Genomic DNA, 16,799 nt, shown 5'->3' with positions numbered 1-16,799 from the left:
GTTTTAAAAGCTCCAGTGCCCTTCTTTTTTTTTTTTTTCTTTTTTCTTTTTGTCTAGACGAGAGTATTTGATCCTCAAACCTCTTGATCGAGAGAATATATTGAGATGAACGGGAAATTTTCTTTTAGGGTAGCTATTCTTTGTAAATCATTGTTAGCAAAGAAATCAAATTTAATCTTAATTTGTTAGGTTTGTTCTATCAATTCATTTATATAATTTATAAAGTATATATACATATATAGTATATATACATATATAGTATATATACATAAATAGTATATACCTATATAGTATGTTAGATGGAGAAATTTTTGCTAACATTTCTATTAAAAAAAAATTTCTTAAAAAATATCTTTAAATTTTTATATTTGGAGAAAGTTTTTATATTTTGTCAAAAGTTTTTATATTTTGTCTAAAAAAATATTCTTAAATTTTCAAAAGTTTCAAAATTTAAAAAATATCTTAAAATTTTTAATATTGTTTAAAAAAAATCTTATAGATTTTTAAAACTCAAAAGTTAGGTTTTAAATCATTTTTGTAAGTTAAACAAGTTACTTTTCAAACTTTTGAAATCAAATGTATTTTTTAAATAAAAGTATTATCAGTTTTTTTAAAGTTTTTTTTTTTAAGTATTATTGAAACGAGTTTGTTTTATTAATTTAACCTAATATTATATATTTTAAAAAACGTGGATTGTGGCAGTGGTGCGAACACCGAGCTCCCTGAGTGAAAACAACATTCCCATAATCTTCTCCAAATTCTTCTGCAGCCACACATACGCTTCAGGCCTTCGCCTGCTCATAAACAGGTAAAAAGATTTCTTGATCTTTCAGTCCTATGCTTATGACTTGAATTTTTGGTGTCTCCGCCTAATCCCGAAGCATTCGCTGTCAACCCTTGACAGCCTACGCTGCCTTCGTGTTTTCTAAGGTTTTTCATGTCTTGTTCTTGCATATTTTGCTAATGGGTGAGCTGGGTTGTTCTTATTTTTTAATTTAGATGTTTTTTTTCTTTATGATTTTGTTATAGTTGTGGATTTCACTTTCTGGGTTGTTTCTGGAGTTGAGTTTAGTGATGGATTTGATTGATTTCCCCTGTTTCTAATGTGGAATTTTACATCTATGGAAGAATCTTGATGTTTTGATGTTTCATTTTGTGGATTCTGTGTTGTTTTTCGTTGGCTATGAATTGCAATAGGAATTAGAAATGATAGAAACTTATGGTTCTGGTGATTTGTTTTACAATTGTGTTGGGTTAATTACTCTGACATGGTTCAACCAAAGCGATGGGCGTAGGGATCTGGTTTCCTTTGAAATGTTCTTGGGGTTAAACCTTATGTATACATTATGATAAAACTGTGACGGTGATACGCCATTAATCTAGGACACAGACATGACTAGGTCACATTTATTGAAGTATGCACCTCAACACTGTTATGCATTCATATGTTTGAAAAATGAAATGAGTTGGGTCTTGAACTCTTTTCGTCCTATATTATTATGTGTCTATTTAGTGTACTTAATGAGGGTTCGATACGTGCCTAATAAAGGTTGAACCTACATTGGTTTTATACAATGAGTGTTTGTGAGATCCCACGTCGGTTGAAGAGGAGAACGAAACGTTATTTATATGGGTGTGGAAACTTCTCCCTAGTAGATGCGTTTTAAAAACCTTGAGGGAAAGCTCGAAGGGGAAAGCCCAAAGAGGAGAATATCTGCTAGCGGTGGGCTTGGGTCGTTACAAATGGTATCAGAGCCAGACACCGGGCGATGTGCCAACAAGGAGGCTAAGCCCCGAAGGGGTGTGGACACGAGGCGGTGTGCCAGCAAGGATGCTGGGCCCCGAAGGGGTGGATTGTGAGATCCCACATCGATTGGAGAGAAGAACGAAACATTCTTTATAAGGGTGTGGAAATCTCTCCCTAGTAGACGCGTTTTAAAAACCTTGAGGGAAAACCCAAAAGGCAAAGCCTAAAGAGGACAATATTTGCTAGCGGTGGGCTTGAGCTGTTACAAATAGTATTAGAGTCAGACACTGGACGATGTGCCAATGAGGACGTTGGACCTCTAAGGGGGGTGGATTGGGAGATCTCACATCGATTGGAGATGGGAACAAAGCATTTCTTATAAGGGTGTGGAAACCTCTCCCTAGTAGATGTGTTTTAAAATCGTGAGGCTGACGATAATACGTAACTGGCCAAAAAGCAGACAATATCTGCTAGTAGTGGTTTGAGCTGTTACAAATGGTATCAAAGCCAGACACCGAGCGGTGTGCCAGCGTGGGTTGGGTTGTTACATAATTATACAAAAAGAATCAAAAGACACCCTTATAGCACAATGTCAAACTATCTTCCCTTCTCCTTTAAAGCACCATCCATCAAGCACTTCGACAAGCCAATCATCGTTTTGCTGTCCTCGAGTTGGGTTCGGGTTATCAAATTTGAATTGGTACTGTTAGATTCTTTGTTTGTAGAAGTCAAACTTGTCACATTGATAGTAATGCTGATTATATTTTCTTATAGGAAAACAATGACTAAGAATCTTCTCAATCTTTTACTCATTTGTATTGTTTATTCAAGAAGACTTTGACTGGATGTGCCATGTTGTCTGTAACCTCTGTCTGCTTCAATTTTCTAAAGATCAGTAGCTATACTATTTGTGTCTAGGTCAGCATCTCTCTTCGAGGTTCGAACGGAATATATTGCTTGACTACACATGTCTTATGATGATTCTTATATATCGATGGATGTAACGGAGAACGCCCCGGAAGAGGCTTCAGCTTCAATATGGAAGCGGATCTCGGCCATCAGGCAAACAGCTTCAGAAGCATTCAGAAGAAAACCAATCTCACATTGGATTCTTCTTGCTCTAAGCAGTGTAGCAATGCTTGTGGCGTTCCCCGCTTCGTCGATACTTTCCCGTGTCTATTACGACAACGGTGGGAAGAGCAAATGGATCATTTCGTGGGTATCGGTCGTCGGCTGGCCTATTCCCGCTCTGTTGTTGTTTCCCATGTATTTCTTATCTGATATCCATCCTACCCCTCTGAATTGGAAGCTCATTGTTTCTTATATTGTGCTGGGATTGTTAAGTGCAGCTGATAACCTCATGTATGCATATGCTTATGCATACCTCCCTGCTTCAACCGCTTCACTTTTAGCTTCGTCGTCGCTCGTATTCTCTGTATTATTCGGTTACCTTCTTGCCAAGAATCGACTTAATGCCTCGATATTGAATGCTGCCTTCATTATCACAGCTGCAGTTGTGATGATCGGTTTGGATTCGAATTCAGATAGATATGGAGGCATAACCGATCAGCAATACATATTAGGATTCGTATGGGATATATTAGGCTCTGCTCTTCACGGACTCATCTTCGCTCTATCCGAGCTAGTTTTCATTAAGCTCCTCGACAGAAAGTCTTTCCACGTTGTGTTGGAACAACAAGTAATGGTTTCGTTTTTCGCCTTCTTGTTTACGACTCTCGGCGTCGTTCTAAATAATGATTTTCAGAACATGAAATCAGAAGCTGAAAGTTTCGTCGGTGGTAAGTCGTCGTATTTGCTCGTGCTTATTTGGAGTGCAGTTTCTTTCCAGTTAGGAGTGTTGGGAGGAACTGCTGTTCTGTTTTTATCATCGACCATTCTTGCTGGCGTCTTGAACGCGGTTCGGGTGCCTATTACGAGTATTGGTGCTGTGATTTTCTTGAAAGATCCTATGAGTGGCTTCAAGATCCTCTCTTTAGTTATCACTTTCTGGGGATTCAGCTCCTACATTTATGGCAGTTCTTCTATAAGTAAGCAATCCTAAACTTATACTGTTCTTGCATTTTTCGACTCTTACGACCCGAGTATGTTAGCATCGTCCTATGATTTGGTCATTTTACTTTAAGATCTCTTGTATAGTCTCTTAGATCATAAGCTTGCTTTGCTGAGTGTTCTTGTTCCTTAAATTTTGTTACATTTGACTTATAATTTACTTTTTGTTTGTGTGAATTGATACTTGAAAATCTCAATTTATTTGAAAGATATGCTACTTCCTGCTCTTCTGTCGTGTCTGTCGTCTGTCAACGTCTGTCAATAGGTATCGGTTGCATTTGGTCAATCAGTACACACGATATCTGTTTGTTGATAAAACAAGTATCTTTTTCGTTATGAGTAGTAAGTACTGTTTATCAGAAAGGAACTGAAAAATTATATATGGGTTAGCTCGACTCCACCTTTACCAGGGCCTGAGCCCTTGGGGTGGAGGTGAGCGTTAATACTCACACTATTCAATCAAAAAGAGTCTTAACAATAAGGAGACTGTAATAAGTCGAAATAACTACATAACGGTCAAAATGAGGATGAAATCTTAAAACTTTAAAAAAAAGTCTCGAGGTATCTTAAACTAAAAAAATGGTTAATAATTTGTTTAAAAGTTTAAAAAATACTTAAAATATCGTAAATAATCGGTGGATTTTTGTCCATATTGACAGTAAAAAAAATCGATTTTTTTACATAGGTAAAGAGTGTTAATGTTACTTTTAAAATTTTATGGGTATTTATTAAACATAGTTCTTGAGTTAATGGTATTTTTGAAATACGGTAAAAAATTCAAGGATGTTTTTGAAAGAAATTATTAACGATTTCATCTAAAATGGTAACTTTAGACTTTCTCGAGGGTATTATTGAAACTTTTGAATAATGGATTTGCTCGATTATTCGAGTTGGTAGTTAGCTAGTTAAATGCTTTTGAGTTCATAGATTCTCGAAACCAAATGTTAGGCTTGTGAGGTGTAAATAAGTTGGATCGACCCAAACATAGTTAAAATAGTGAAGACATATATTTCCGATTAAATAGTTAAAAAAATGACACGAGCACACAAAAATGAGTGTAGCCAGTTAATTTTTTATTACGGTCGGTAAAAATTCAAATTTTTTTTACGGATATTATAATTTGTGTTAAAAAATAGGATTAATCTTAATTTTGGATCAAAATAATAAATCACACTTGTTATTTCATTAATATATATGGTTTTTTTTTTTTTTTTTTTTTAATAATAATTTTGTTTTGATTCTAAAGGAAAGCTACTGAAAATAATTAAATAATTATAATCATTAGTGATGATCTAAATTGATACGTTTAAGCATTAATTAAGTAATTAAGTACGTTTAATTAGTTTAATTTTTTTTATAAAAAATTATTTTAATTATTGTGAGCTGTCATATTAAAAGTCAAATCTAATTGTATTTTGTGACAGATTTATTTCAACCACTTTTTTGGATTTTAGCTTCACATTATTATTTCAAATCTTTTCTCCCAAAACATATAAACATGTTTTTGAAAAATAAATAATATTAAATTGCTCAAACAAACCGATGCCCTTTTAAAATCTTGAAGCTAATGATGATACTTAATGGATCAAAGTGGACAGTGTTCGTTAGTGGTGGGCTCGAGCAGTTTACAAATGGTGTCAGGGTTTGATATCGAGCGATGTGCCAACAAAGACGTTAAGTTTTTCGAGAGGAATGGATTGTGAGAATTGTGAGCCAAAGTGGACAGTGTTTGTTAGTGGTGGGCTCGAGTAGTTTACAAATGGTTCAGGGTCTGACAGCGAGCAATGTGCCAACAAGGACGTTAAGTTTTTCGAGAGGAATGGATTGTGAGAATTGTGAGATCCCACTTTGGTTGAGGACGGGAACATAACATTCTTTATAACAGTGTGAAAATCTCTCTCTAATAAATACCTTTTAAAATTGTGAGACAATACATAACGGCCCAAAGTGGATAATATTTGCTAGCAGTGAGCTTGAGCTGTTACATCTTTAGAAAACTTATCTTTATATCTTATTGTTCTATTGTATCCTTAATGTATTAGAATTGTGCACTTTTACCTTTTTACCCTTAGGTAGTTTTTTTATTATTATTATTATTTATTTGTGCTAACTTTCAATTAATTAATTGAAAATAATTACGAGATAGGTTTTTCAATTATGTTTAATAGTGGTCGAAAATTAATAAATATTCATTTAGTTGTAATTATTTTGGTTTGAATTAGTTAATAAAAAATTAAAACAAATGAATAAAAAATGAGTATTAGTGAAACTCAAGGGTAAAAACGTAATATCATTAGACCAAACTAGAAATTAAACTAAAAAAATTAAGGGTAATAATGTAATATTTGAAAATTAACGTGTAACATTTTGAAACCTTTGATCCAAATGGAAACCATACTCCAAACTCTCGACCAAAAATATATATTTTAAAAATATTTTCGTTAAAAAAAAAATGACGACTTGAAGATGAACGTGTTTAAAGGAGAACTCCAAACTTTTAATTTTGTATTTAATAGATCTGTAAGGTCAGTGAATTATTTATAATATAAAATTGAAAATTCAAAAATTTATTAAATATTTCTAAAAATTCAAAAATTAAATAGACTTAGAAATAACAATATTAATTAACTAAAATTATAATTTAACTTTCAAAAAATTAAAGAATCTACGACTTTTTAACTTAAAATATATATATATATATATATATATATATATATATATATATATATATATATATATATATATATATAAATATTTTTAAAATTTAAAATTTAAAATTTAAAAAAATAAAAAATATATTTACTATTAATTTTAGATAGTTTAAAAAATATATTTAAATAATAACGGTGAACTTTTAACCATTAATTAATATTTTAACATTTTCAAAAAAGATATTTTTAATTTTTTATAAAAATGAAAAAATATTTAATATTAATAGCTAATTAATATTCTTAAATTTGTTTTAAAAAAGTTTTTAAAGTTATGTTGTTTAAAAAGGTAAGAATATTTATGGAAAATTTAAAGAAGTTTAAAGGGTATTAAATGAAAAATAAAAAAGTTAAATGGGTATTTATGATAAAATATATTTGTATTAATTTTATTTTTTTTATAATAATTAAACCATTTTTATTCCGTACTTTGAGTTTGCAAGGTATTCGGGTGTTCTTCCGCGAGACTCGAAGCCGCCATTGTTCATTTCCAGCTCAGCTTTCTCTTCGTCTTCTTCGTTTCAATTCCAACACTTTCTTCTTCTTTTTCCATTTCACTTCCACCGCCAGATCCGCCTGCTATACATTCTTACCTTTCAATCTCCAGGGAAGTTGATGATGCTCTATCGATTTCTTAATTTCTGAAATAAGTTTCAATTATGGCGTTTCATACGAGTTCTCGTTCAATTCGTTTGTGGAATTCTGGTAGTTTTTCAATGCTATGCGAAATACACTGAGTGTTCAGTAGCCGAAGTCGTTTGACGGTTCTATTTCGCGGTCTGCCTCCAGTCAATTCTTCATTTGGTGGCAGACTCTAGGGTTTCTGTGAATCTTCTCATTTGTTGTCGGGATCAGGCTTCTGAAGCAGCAACAGGCAAGTGAAGTATTTTTCTTCCTGGTTAATATGTCTTTGGTGTTGATGAATTATCATTCCTTCACAAAAAACTACTAATTTGATCCTGTAGATAATTTGTGCACGCACCTTGGTTATCAATTTTCAGAATGGGGGAAGTGGTTCCTATCTACTACAGCATTATTGCGTTTATTTGCACGGTTGGAGCCATTGCTCTGGCAGTTTTTCATATCTACCGGCATCTTTTGAACTATACGGAACCTACTTATCAACGATATATCGTGCGGATCATTTTTATGGTCCCGGTTAGTTTTCCTTCCTCCCATTTTGTATATATTTAAGAACGGATCTTTCGGTTTTGTTTTTTTTTTTTTTTTTGTTGTGGTTTAGTTTTGAAGCTTCCTTGTTGACATTTTCATGCTTGAAGATCATGTATCTCTGATTTATGCACAACTACACATTATGTTCCTTATGCTTGATTCAAGCTTGAGTTTCTTGATTTCACGACAATTTATACACTCGTTCATTTGTTGTTTGTTTTTCATTTTGTTATCCTGTGTGCATTCTTAGACTCTTTACTTTATATTATAAAATAATATATTATTTGTCCGTGGAGGAAGCTCAGTTGTTGGAAAATCACAAGAGTCTAACTTCTGACCATAGAGGAAGTTGAGTATAAGTTTGAAATGTGAGAGAGGCAGTTTGTTTAGCTTTTTCTCAAGATTTCTTAGCCTCCATTCTTATCTTCTTTCCAAATTCCATCAAACTAGCATAACTTTGGAGAAATTTCGGAGACTTCAATTGGGAAAGTTCAAATATTGAAAGTGGAACAGTTTAGATAGCTAGGATTGGATTTCTTTGACCCTGGATAAAGGATGTCTAGGCTGTAAATATTTGAAAAGAAAATGATGCTCGTTTGAAGGAGATTTCCCTGAGAAGGAGAAGAGCTTCATGACAGTTCATTATGAAGAGAAAATATGGATCCATTCCCATTGTTTCGTGTACTAACAGTGGAAGTTTTTTTTTTTAATTAAGAAATGATTTGTCGATTTTAGTATTATTTTTACTGCTATGGTTATTATTGATAATAGCACCACATTCATTAAGGAAAATGTAAGAAATACAATAGAAGTCACAAAAAACCAGGGCAACAATAAGGAGCAACCACCGTAAAAAATTGAGAGAAAATTTCAGAAGGAAAACAAGTTGCTGCTAAAATCCAAAGGGAAGTAATGAAATGAACATCAGAATGAACATGGAAATGCCCTGTTCTTCTTATCAAGCCCAAGATGCCCCGAACAAGCATGAGCATCTCTAATATATTGGCTTACATCGTTAGGTAGTCTAAACATTGAAAGGAGCTATAGAGGCATACCGTTCCAAGTAGTCTTAATAAGGTTGAATCTTTCCCTTTTTGAGAAGAACGACTGCTACTGAGAAGAAGGACCTTTATAAATCATTGATCACATAGGATTCCAGAAGGAACCTGTCTAGGATTATCACTTGAAGGGAAGAAAAAGCATGGAGAAGGGAGTTCATTCTGCATTTTGTTCTCTTTGTACAAGCTTTTTTCTTTTTGTGTTTCTCCATGTACTCAAATCTTTATTTTTTAATAAGAAAATTTGTTCATCCATGGGTGCTGTAGCATACGGAACACATTCTATACTGACGACAACATTGCACCAGGCTCCTTTCTAAGGGATGTTCCTAGAATTTTTACATTCCCCTGCTCCAAAAAAGAAAATAATAATAATAAAATCAGTAGAACGTGGTTAATAGCTGCAAGATTTAAAGAATTTGTTTTGAAGCAGAAATGAGCAAATGAGTTAGTCTTGTTCAGAATGATTATATGATGTTAACTCCAAAGTCAGAGAGATCTTTTGTAGCTTAGGAAGCTCTGGTGCTTTCCCTTATAAATCCGTTGCCTTTCTTCTAATGCAATCAATCCTAATTTCCATAAAGAACCTCTCCTAGTCCTTTGTGATATGGAAAAGAAAAACCCACAAGTAAAAAATTTCCCTGCTAGCTCTTAAGAGTATTAATTTGCTGGGTAAATGACAAATGGAAAATTTTCTTTTTCCTATAATCTGTTTCAAATTAAAAATATGTGGTGTGGAATCATCCAATTCTTTAATTACCTTTCATTTGCTTATGGTTGCAAAGCCATCGTATGATTGGGACCAAGTTCCTCTATTAACATTTTGGTGCAGAACTATTTGGACCTACGTTCAAGAATAGAGTTAGAAACCATGAATAAATTGTGTTCTTAGATTACAAATGGTTAACCGTTGTTGGATGATGGAAGTCCCACATCGGCTAATTTAGAGAATGATCATGGGTTTATAAGTGAGAAATACTAACTCCATTGGTTTGAGGCCTTTTGGGGAAGCCCAAAGCAAAGCCATGAGAGCTTATGCTCAAAGTGGACAATATCATACCATTGTGGAGAGTCGTGTTCGTCTAACATGGCATCAGAGCCATGCCCTAAACTTAGTCGTGCCAATGGATTGGTAAATCCTCAAATATCGAACAAAGAACTCCAAAAGAAAAGGAGCCAAACCTCCTCGAAGGCAGTAAAAAATGACTAGGACTCCAAAGGAGTCGAGCCTCGATTAAGGGGAGGCGCACTTTGTTCGAGGGGAGGTGTTGGATGATGGAAGTCCCACATCGGCTAATTTAGAGAATGATCATGGGTTTATAAGTGAGGAATACTAACTCTATTGTTTTGAGGCCTTTTGGGGAAGCCTAAAGCAAACCCATGAGAGCTTATGCTCAAAGTGGACAATATCATACCATTGTGGAGAGTCGTATTCATCTAACAATCGTGACAGAGGATTATAGTTGTATCTGACTACAACTATTGTTTGCATAATATGTTATTCATTCATCTCTCCTTTTCACACCATCTCTTGGCTCCAAATTCTCGAAGTTTACTGTTGGTTATTCTCAAGATGTGCCTTATTATGCTTTTATATATGTAATTTCTAACTAAATCCTTTGTTTGTGTTCTTTCCTTCTTTCTCTTTTTGTTTTCCCTTTTGCAATACATTATTCGCAAATTCTAAAAGTGCTTCCTTGGATTACAGGTTTATGCACTGATGTCCTTCTTGTCTCTTGTTTTACCTTCGAGTTCAATCTATTTTAATTCCATACGGGAAGTGTAAGTAGTCACTGCTAAATCAAACTGTTTATGAAATTCTGAAGTTTATGTCTATTTCTATTATGCAGAGCTGCTTGTTTACTTTTCTCGCATCTTTAATTTTGACAAGGGTTTAACTTTCAAAGCATTCATAGTTTAGAAGCCAATGTAATTAATTGTTTGGGGTCTACTTGCGGAAGATTGCTAATGCCAACAAAAAAAGTACAAACTTCTCTAGTTTTTTCTTCACTATCATATGTTTAACAGCCTCTTGGCCATTCCTTTTCCTGCCAGTGTGGGTTCTTAATTGCCATCTAAAACATGGTTCTCTTGAGCACTCCTTTATCCAAAGGTTCCTAGTGTATAGAGGTTGTATGCAATCTAAAAAATAGAATAAAAATGGAATATGATAATTTTAACTCTCATGGCTTCATTTAATAGTAAAGAACTTTAATTTCATTGTCCTTTGGTTACAGTTATGGATCAAATATCTAACTATTAACTTTATGATTTCTTTTAGCTATGAAGCTTGGGTCATTTACAATTTTCTGTCATTGTGTCTGGCATGGGTTGGTGGTCCTGGAGCTGTTGTAATAAGTTTAAGTGGTCGTGTATTAAAGCCATCGTGGTACTTGATGACATGTTGCCTTCCTCCACTACCACTAGATGGGTAAGTTTGCAAAAGTTAAACTTTGTTTTATTTTGGATTGATATAATTTTTGAGTTATTACGGCAGCATATAATAGTATAAGTTGAGTTATGTTAAATTCTTCTAATGTGATAGATGTATACTATTCCTTCTCCATGATTACTAACAATAGCGATTGGAAGGCTTTCTTATAGAGTTGCTTTGGGGAGGGGGTCTCTCTATCCCAAGCCCTTTGGCTGTTCTTTTGTTTTTGAGTGGACATATGGGTTCTTAGTTTCTCATCCAGAAAAAAAAGGGTACCTTTAGTTCGTTGTTTTATTCATTCTGCATTAATTTAGAAATAAACACATTAACCTTTTCAGTGAAGTTGTTCTTAAAAATAATAATAATAATAATAATGATAGGGCAAAGCACAAATGAAAGAGCAAGTGGTGAAATTCCCCGTCTCTAGTAATTATTTTCCTAATAGTCATGGGTATAATTTATCAAAAATACCTTCTGCTCTCTTTTTGGGCAACATCCCTTAATCCGTTCATTATCTTTTGCTCAATGTTTGGACTTGAATAAAAAAAAATACTTCTCTGTACTTTCATCCGTTTTCACCATAAGTATTAGCTACTGCTTCCTCAGTGCTAGATTCGTAGCCTCATTGATATATCTCTGAGGAGGATATGGATCTAGATGTCTCAAGCTAGAGGGCTCAAAACCTTTAGAACGGACACAATGTAGTCCAAGGAGTAGGTATCAAAATATTTTGAACTATTTGTGTTTCTTGTTATTTCTTCTTGTGCTTGCTATTCGTCCATTCATCTAAAATAATATCTTTCCCAAGCTGTTCTTTCGCTTCTTGATTCTATGAGACAATGTCACTAGCAATAGCAAGTCAAATAAACTCCTTTTGATGGTTTAGCATTTTGTCGTATTCAATATCTATTAAACTCCACATGTTTATTGAATACATTTTCTCAATAAATGTAGTGCCTTTTTGCAATCACCATGGGTTGGCCTGGTTGTCCAGGTTTTGAAATCCAATACCTTGGGGATTTGCCAAGCGAGCATCATTTCTAGGTTGGATCTCATTTTGGACCTGGACCTTTGTTTGATGAAGAGTCAATGTGCAAATGATAAACAACCCACTCTTGAATTCAAGACAGCGGAAGAGTGAAATTAAAGAGACTGACAGTGATATGAGATGGAGAGAGGAAAATAGGGAAACAAATGGAGCGAAAGGCAGAGAATTGTTAGAATGAGATAAAGAGAGAGATATATAGAGAGTGAAATGAAGAGAGAGATGGAGAGGAGGGAGGGTTGGAGGGAATAGAGAAAGAAAGAGACAGAAAGAGCTTACTTGTCAGTTGTTGCATGCTTTGATGAATGAATAGAGGGCCAGTTCAGTAGGTTGGGGAGGGAGACTAACCGAAGTGTCTGAATCTGTTGCATAACGCCTCGGCATAAGTGTGCATCACGATGGTTCCTTGGCTATATAAGGCTAGGTTCTGTTCTTGCATTTGTTGCTTCTTCGTGCTCTGTGCTTCCTTATTACTGCCATTCGTTTTGAGTTTGTTTCATCAGAAAGTCTGCATTTTGTCGATATTGTTTTTATTTAGAAAACTGAATCAAGTTCGATTGTGGGCAGAGCTTTCTTTGTATTAATAAGTGCTTTCTGCTCTCCATTTGCAGAGCTCTTTTTCATTTTTGGTATAATAGTCTGTTTTGAATAGTAAGGAATATATAAGTAAGCTTCCCCATGTTCGATGATCTTTATTAGAAGTTTTATCTAATCAAGGTGACTTTTTATCTAATGTCTTTCTGTTGGAGAAATATATCTTTTCTCTCTTAACAAGAGAGAAAAATGTCAGTCTGAAATTTTGTCAGATAACCTTACGGGTAGCTTTTGACGCAGGCGTTTTATACGGAGGTGCAAGCAAGGCTGTTTGCAATTTGTGATTCTGAAGCCTATATTGGTTGCTGTTACACTTATTTTGTATGCGAAAGGGAAGTATGAAGATGGAAATTTCAATCCAAAACAATCATACCTTTATCTCACCATTATCTATACTCTCTCATACACAATGGCTCTTTATGCTTTGGCGTTGTTTTATGTGGCATGCAAAGACTTACTTCAACCATTTAACCCGGTCCCGAAGTTCATCATCATTAAATCTGTTGTCTTCCTGACTTACTGGCAGGTAAACGACCTTTCCTTTTTCTCACATGTTGTTTCCATACAGATGTTTCCTTTGTTAGTGTGTATGCGGCATTTATGTTTGTTTTTGGAAGGCATTCAGAGGAAGGTTAAATATAATGCTCCTGAAGTGTTACTGTAATCTTTTATGGGGGAAAAACTGTTTTGCAGTATATTTTCCTAAAAAATCATAGAACAAAAGACGGGTTGGACTTTAGAAAACCCGAATTACAAGATAAAACGTGATGTTAATTGCTTCAATGAACGATCTCTTTGATACTGTGCAAGCATGTAACAATTACATATTAGTATAGGAAATTTCTCTATGAATGAAATTAAATGCCAATACAGGGGAATTGTTCTACCTGCCCTCGCCAGGCACTTGATTAATAGCTTTCTTGATCTATGGAAAAAAACAAGCTAACAATCCCTTTTTCCTTGATTGGTATCACCAAAATGTTCCTTTTTTTATTTATTTTATATTATTATTATTGTTATTATAATATTTTAGATGTTTTCAGCCTGAAGTATGTAGAATAAACCGAACCTTTTTTTTTTGTTTTCATAAAATTTCTTTGCTTTGTACTTTGGTTTAGGGCGTCCTTGTGTTTCTTGCTGCAAAAACTCAATTCATCAAGAGTGCAGAGGAAGCCGCTCAATTTCAAAATTTCATTATATGCATTGAGATGCTTATAGCTGCTTTAGGCCATCTTTATGCATTCCCATACAAAGAATATGCAGGAGCTAATATTGGCGGTTCGCATGGTCTCACGGGAAGTCTTGCACATGCCGTAAAATTGAACGACTTCTACCACGACACGGTCCACCAGGTGAGGCTTGATGTAGAGTAGTTTTCAAGTTAGCTTCTTTTGTAGATGGTTTGGTATCTCTTTGCTGGTTTGTTTATTGACTTCACCACATTTCTTTTGCAGTTTGCACCAACTTATCATGACTATGTTCTTTATAATCATAGCGATGGAGATGAAGGAACAAGGAAGTATCGATCACGCACCTTTGTGCCTACCGGGCCTGAGATGGACGCTGTTAGAAGAAACAAACACGTGTTTGGAAACAAGATAGATGACATTCAGCTTTCCACAATCTCGTCTTCAAGTTCAAGTACTCCGAATGATTCCGAGTTAGCCCTCGAACCAGCACATTCCGATGCAATGAAGTCTTCTCTTCTTATGGATGCCGCAAACTCTTTATCCACACCATTCGACATGTCGCTTATCGACTTGGATATGTCTAGTTACCCCTCGAAAGTTGCTGCAGCAGACGACACGGAGAGGAGGTAACGAGAATAGTGGACAGGTAGGGGAAGAAAAGAAAGATCTTACGTGAAGGGAATACGTAAAGAAAGAAAGTTACATATAGAGATTTTAGGGTGTACCTTTCGTTTCTGGGACGTTTGTGCACATTGATATTGCAGCATAACCGAAAATCGTGTACAATGGCGTGTTTCTCCGACTCGGTGGTGTATATACATGGTTCTAATTTGTTAAAAATTAGGTGTGATACACAAGCATGCATATAAATTCATTTAAATTATCATACTGATACTTTGCTACATGTCTAAGTTGAAGATTCATGTTTGTATGTATTTGGAAATGATTAGTTTTCTTGGTGTGTTGATGTGATATTGTCCTTTCAATGCTTGCATATTGTTTCCATGTGCATTGTCGATTCGACACATACGGCTAACGGTGTTCTTGGAGAGCTCTAAATTGCTCGTTTTGCTTTGAATATATTGATTTGGTCGACTCCATTGTTCTCGACTCTTATTTTCTCAATTTTTGAGATCGAGAATCCAAGTTGGAAGAATTTTCTCCTTAGATTCAATATCTTCCACTCAGATCAACTCTTGTGTTTACATTTATGATATCAAGATTTTTAAATTATTCTCAGCGGAGATGTCAGACATCACAGTAGTATACGATGGAAGCTGAGATGATAACAAGTAGTATCATGACCTCAAGATGATCGATGAACAAGTTTTACCTGACTCGAGTCGAAAACAGTTCATTGAGTGCATTAGGAACAAGCTTATTCTACCTTACACGATAACTACATTGTCTCCTGATTGATTAATCCAACGTAATTAGAATTACTGAACATCGAACAAAACCTTAAAACTCGACTTCGTTCTCGAACAACATTAAAAATAAAATAACAATAATGATATGTGGAAATCACTACAAGGGGAGTAAGATTCGGATTACCTTGTTGATTGAATATCTCAAGCAAGAATATTGTTTGAGATTCGAATCACTCCACAAGCAAGATTGATCATGTCGAGCTTGAATGATTCTACATGCAACCTTGATCGAATATCTCAAAGCAAGAATATTGTTTGAGATTCAAATCACTCCACAAGCAAAATTGATCATGTCGAGCTTGAATGATTCTACATGCAACTTAAACTACATATAATTACAAAGAAACTACTGTATTTTTCAAATCTTCTTACAAATATAACATACATAGACTTTACATAGGCTCAAAATGAAACTATTAAAGGCATTTCAAGAGTGGTAACATTCATACTCAATGCCCATAATTAACCATTATGTAATTGTAACCTATAGTAAATAAAAAGTCTTAAAATACGTTAATGAAATACAATAACTCTAAATTACTCTAAATTGTAATCCACCCAAAAATTTATAACATAAAACTTCATTATTCTTCAACGAGTTATGAATTGAAATATCTTTTGATAATTTTAACAATATTTTTTTCACATCTTCATTGAAGCATATTGTATAATTGACGTCTCTCGGTTCATATCAAATAATATTAAACTTAAATTTTTAAAAATTAGAAACAGTGTCAAATATTAAAATAGACACTTTTATAGGACTCTAATTGCAAATTAAAAATATCAAGTTAGTGGGTGACGAGGGGTCAAAGTTTGACAACCTGTGTCACATTTCATAATATATTAAACTTCGAGGACCAGAAATAAATAAATAAATAAATAAATTAATTAATTAATTAATAAATAAATAAAGCTGGTAGATCTCAGCCGCACAAATATATTCTCTTGCTTTCCCAATGATTGGCCTTATGCCTTTTTAACCTAACATGCACATATATCATTGCACATGCCTTCCAATATTCTTCCTTTGAATTTTATGAATAAAGACACTCCTACCACCTACTCCTTCCACATTTTAATACTCGACTCGTATCATAGGGGAGCCTCACCCGTCACTCTATAAATTTCTGCAATCCCGTCCATATTCGAAACTTAGAAACTCGTCCCTCGTCAGCCCGAGCATAGCATACATATTTGACCTAACAGTTCAGAAGCTCGAATCCTTGATCTAAAGTACTGAGCAAATGGGTCTTTTGGAGGCTTCTGGCATTGGAGGACGTCGGTGGAATCAGTATGAGAAGCTACACTGTGAAGGTAATGACGTGGTTAAGTGTAGACGTCGATGGA

The 16,799-nt window shown here is 34.4% G+C and overlaps 2 protein-coding genes across 6 annotated transcripts; both read left to right on the top strand.

Moving 5' to 3' along the window:
- Positions 1-679: 679 nt before the first annotated feature.
- Positions 680-4,043, top strand: PUP5 (purine permease 5). Of its 4 annotated transcripts, none has more exons than XM_023689516.2 (2): positions 680-808; positions 2,666-4,043. In XM_023689516.2, the coding sequence occupies exon 2, from the start codon at positions 2,715-2,717 to the stop codon at positions 3,807-3,809; it is 1,095 nt and encodes a 364-aa protein (XP_023545284.1). In that variant the 5' UTR covers positions 680-808; positions 2,666-2,714; the 3' UTR covers positions 3,810-4,043. The 4 variants fall into 4 exon arrangements, with proteins under 4 accessions (XP_023545284.1, XP_023545285.1, XP_086984238.1 ...); XM_023689517.2 differs by having other exon boundaries at positions 701-808; positions 2,671-4,043; XM_087128112.1 differs by having other exon boundaries at positions 701-808; positions 2,647-4,043.
- A 2,909-nt stretch (positions 4,044-6,952) lies between these two features.
- LOC111804738 (uncharacterized) lies at positions 6,953-14,991 on the top strand. Of its 2 annotated transcripts, none has more exons than XM_023689512.2 (7): positions 6,953-7,399; positions 7,527-7,683; positions 10,465-10,538; positions 11,038-11,187; positions 13,070-13,355; positions 13,948-14,181; positions 14,284-14,991. In XM_023689512.2, exons 2-7 carry the CDS (start codon positions 7,528-7,530, stop codon positions 14,647-14,649), a joined length of 1,266 nt encoding a protein of 421 aa, XP_023545280.1. In that variant the 5' UTR covers positions 6,953-7,399; position 7,527; the 3' UTR covers positions 14,650-14,991. The 2 variants fall into 2 exon arrangements, with proteins under 2 accessions (XP_023545280.1, XP_023545279.1); XM_023689511.2 differs by having other exon boundaries at positions 7,491-7,683.
- The last annotated feature ends 1,808 nt before the right edge of the window (positions 14,992-16,799 follow it).

The sequence above is a fragment of the Cucurbita pepo genome, chromosome 11 (assembly GCF_057944985.1).
Source record: "Cucurbita pepo subsp. pepo isolate OVF chromosome 11, ASM5794498v1, whole genome shotgun sequence".
NCBI lineage: Eukaryota > Viridiplantae > Streptophyta > Magnoliopsida > Cucurbitales > Cucurbitaceae > Cucurbita > Cucurbita pepo.
The sequence above is the reverse complement of the archived record's forward strand: the minus strand, read 5'-3'. Positions and strand labels throughout refer to the sequence as shown.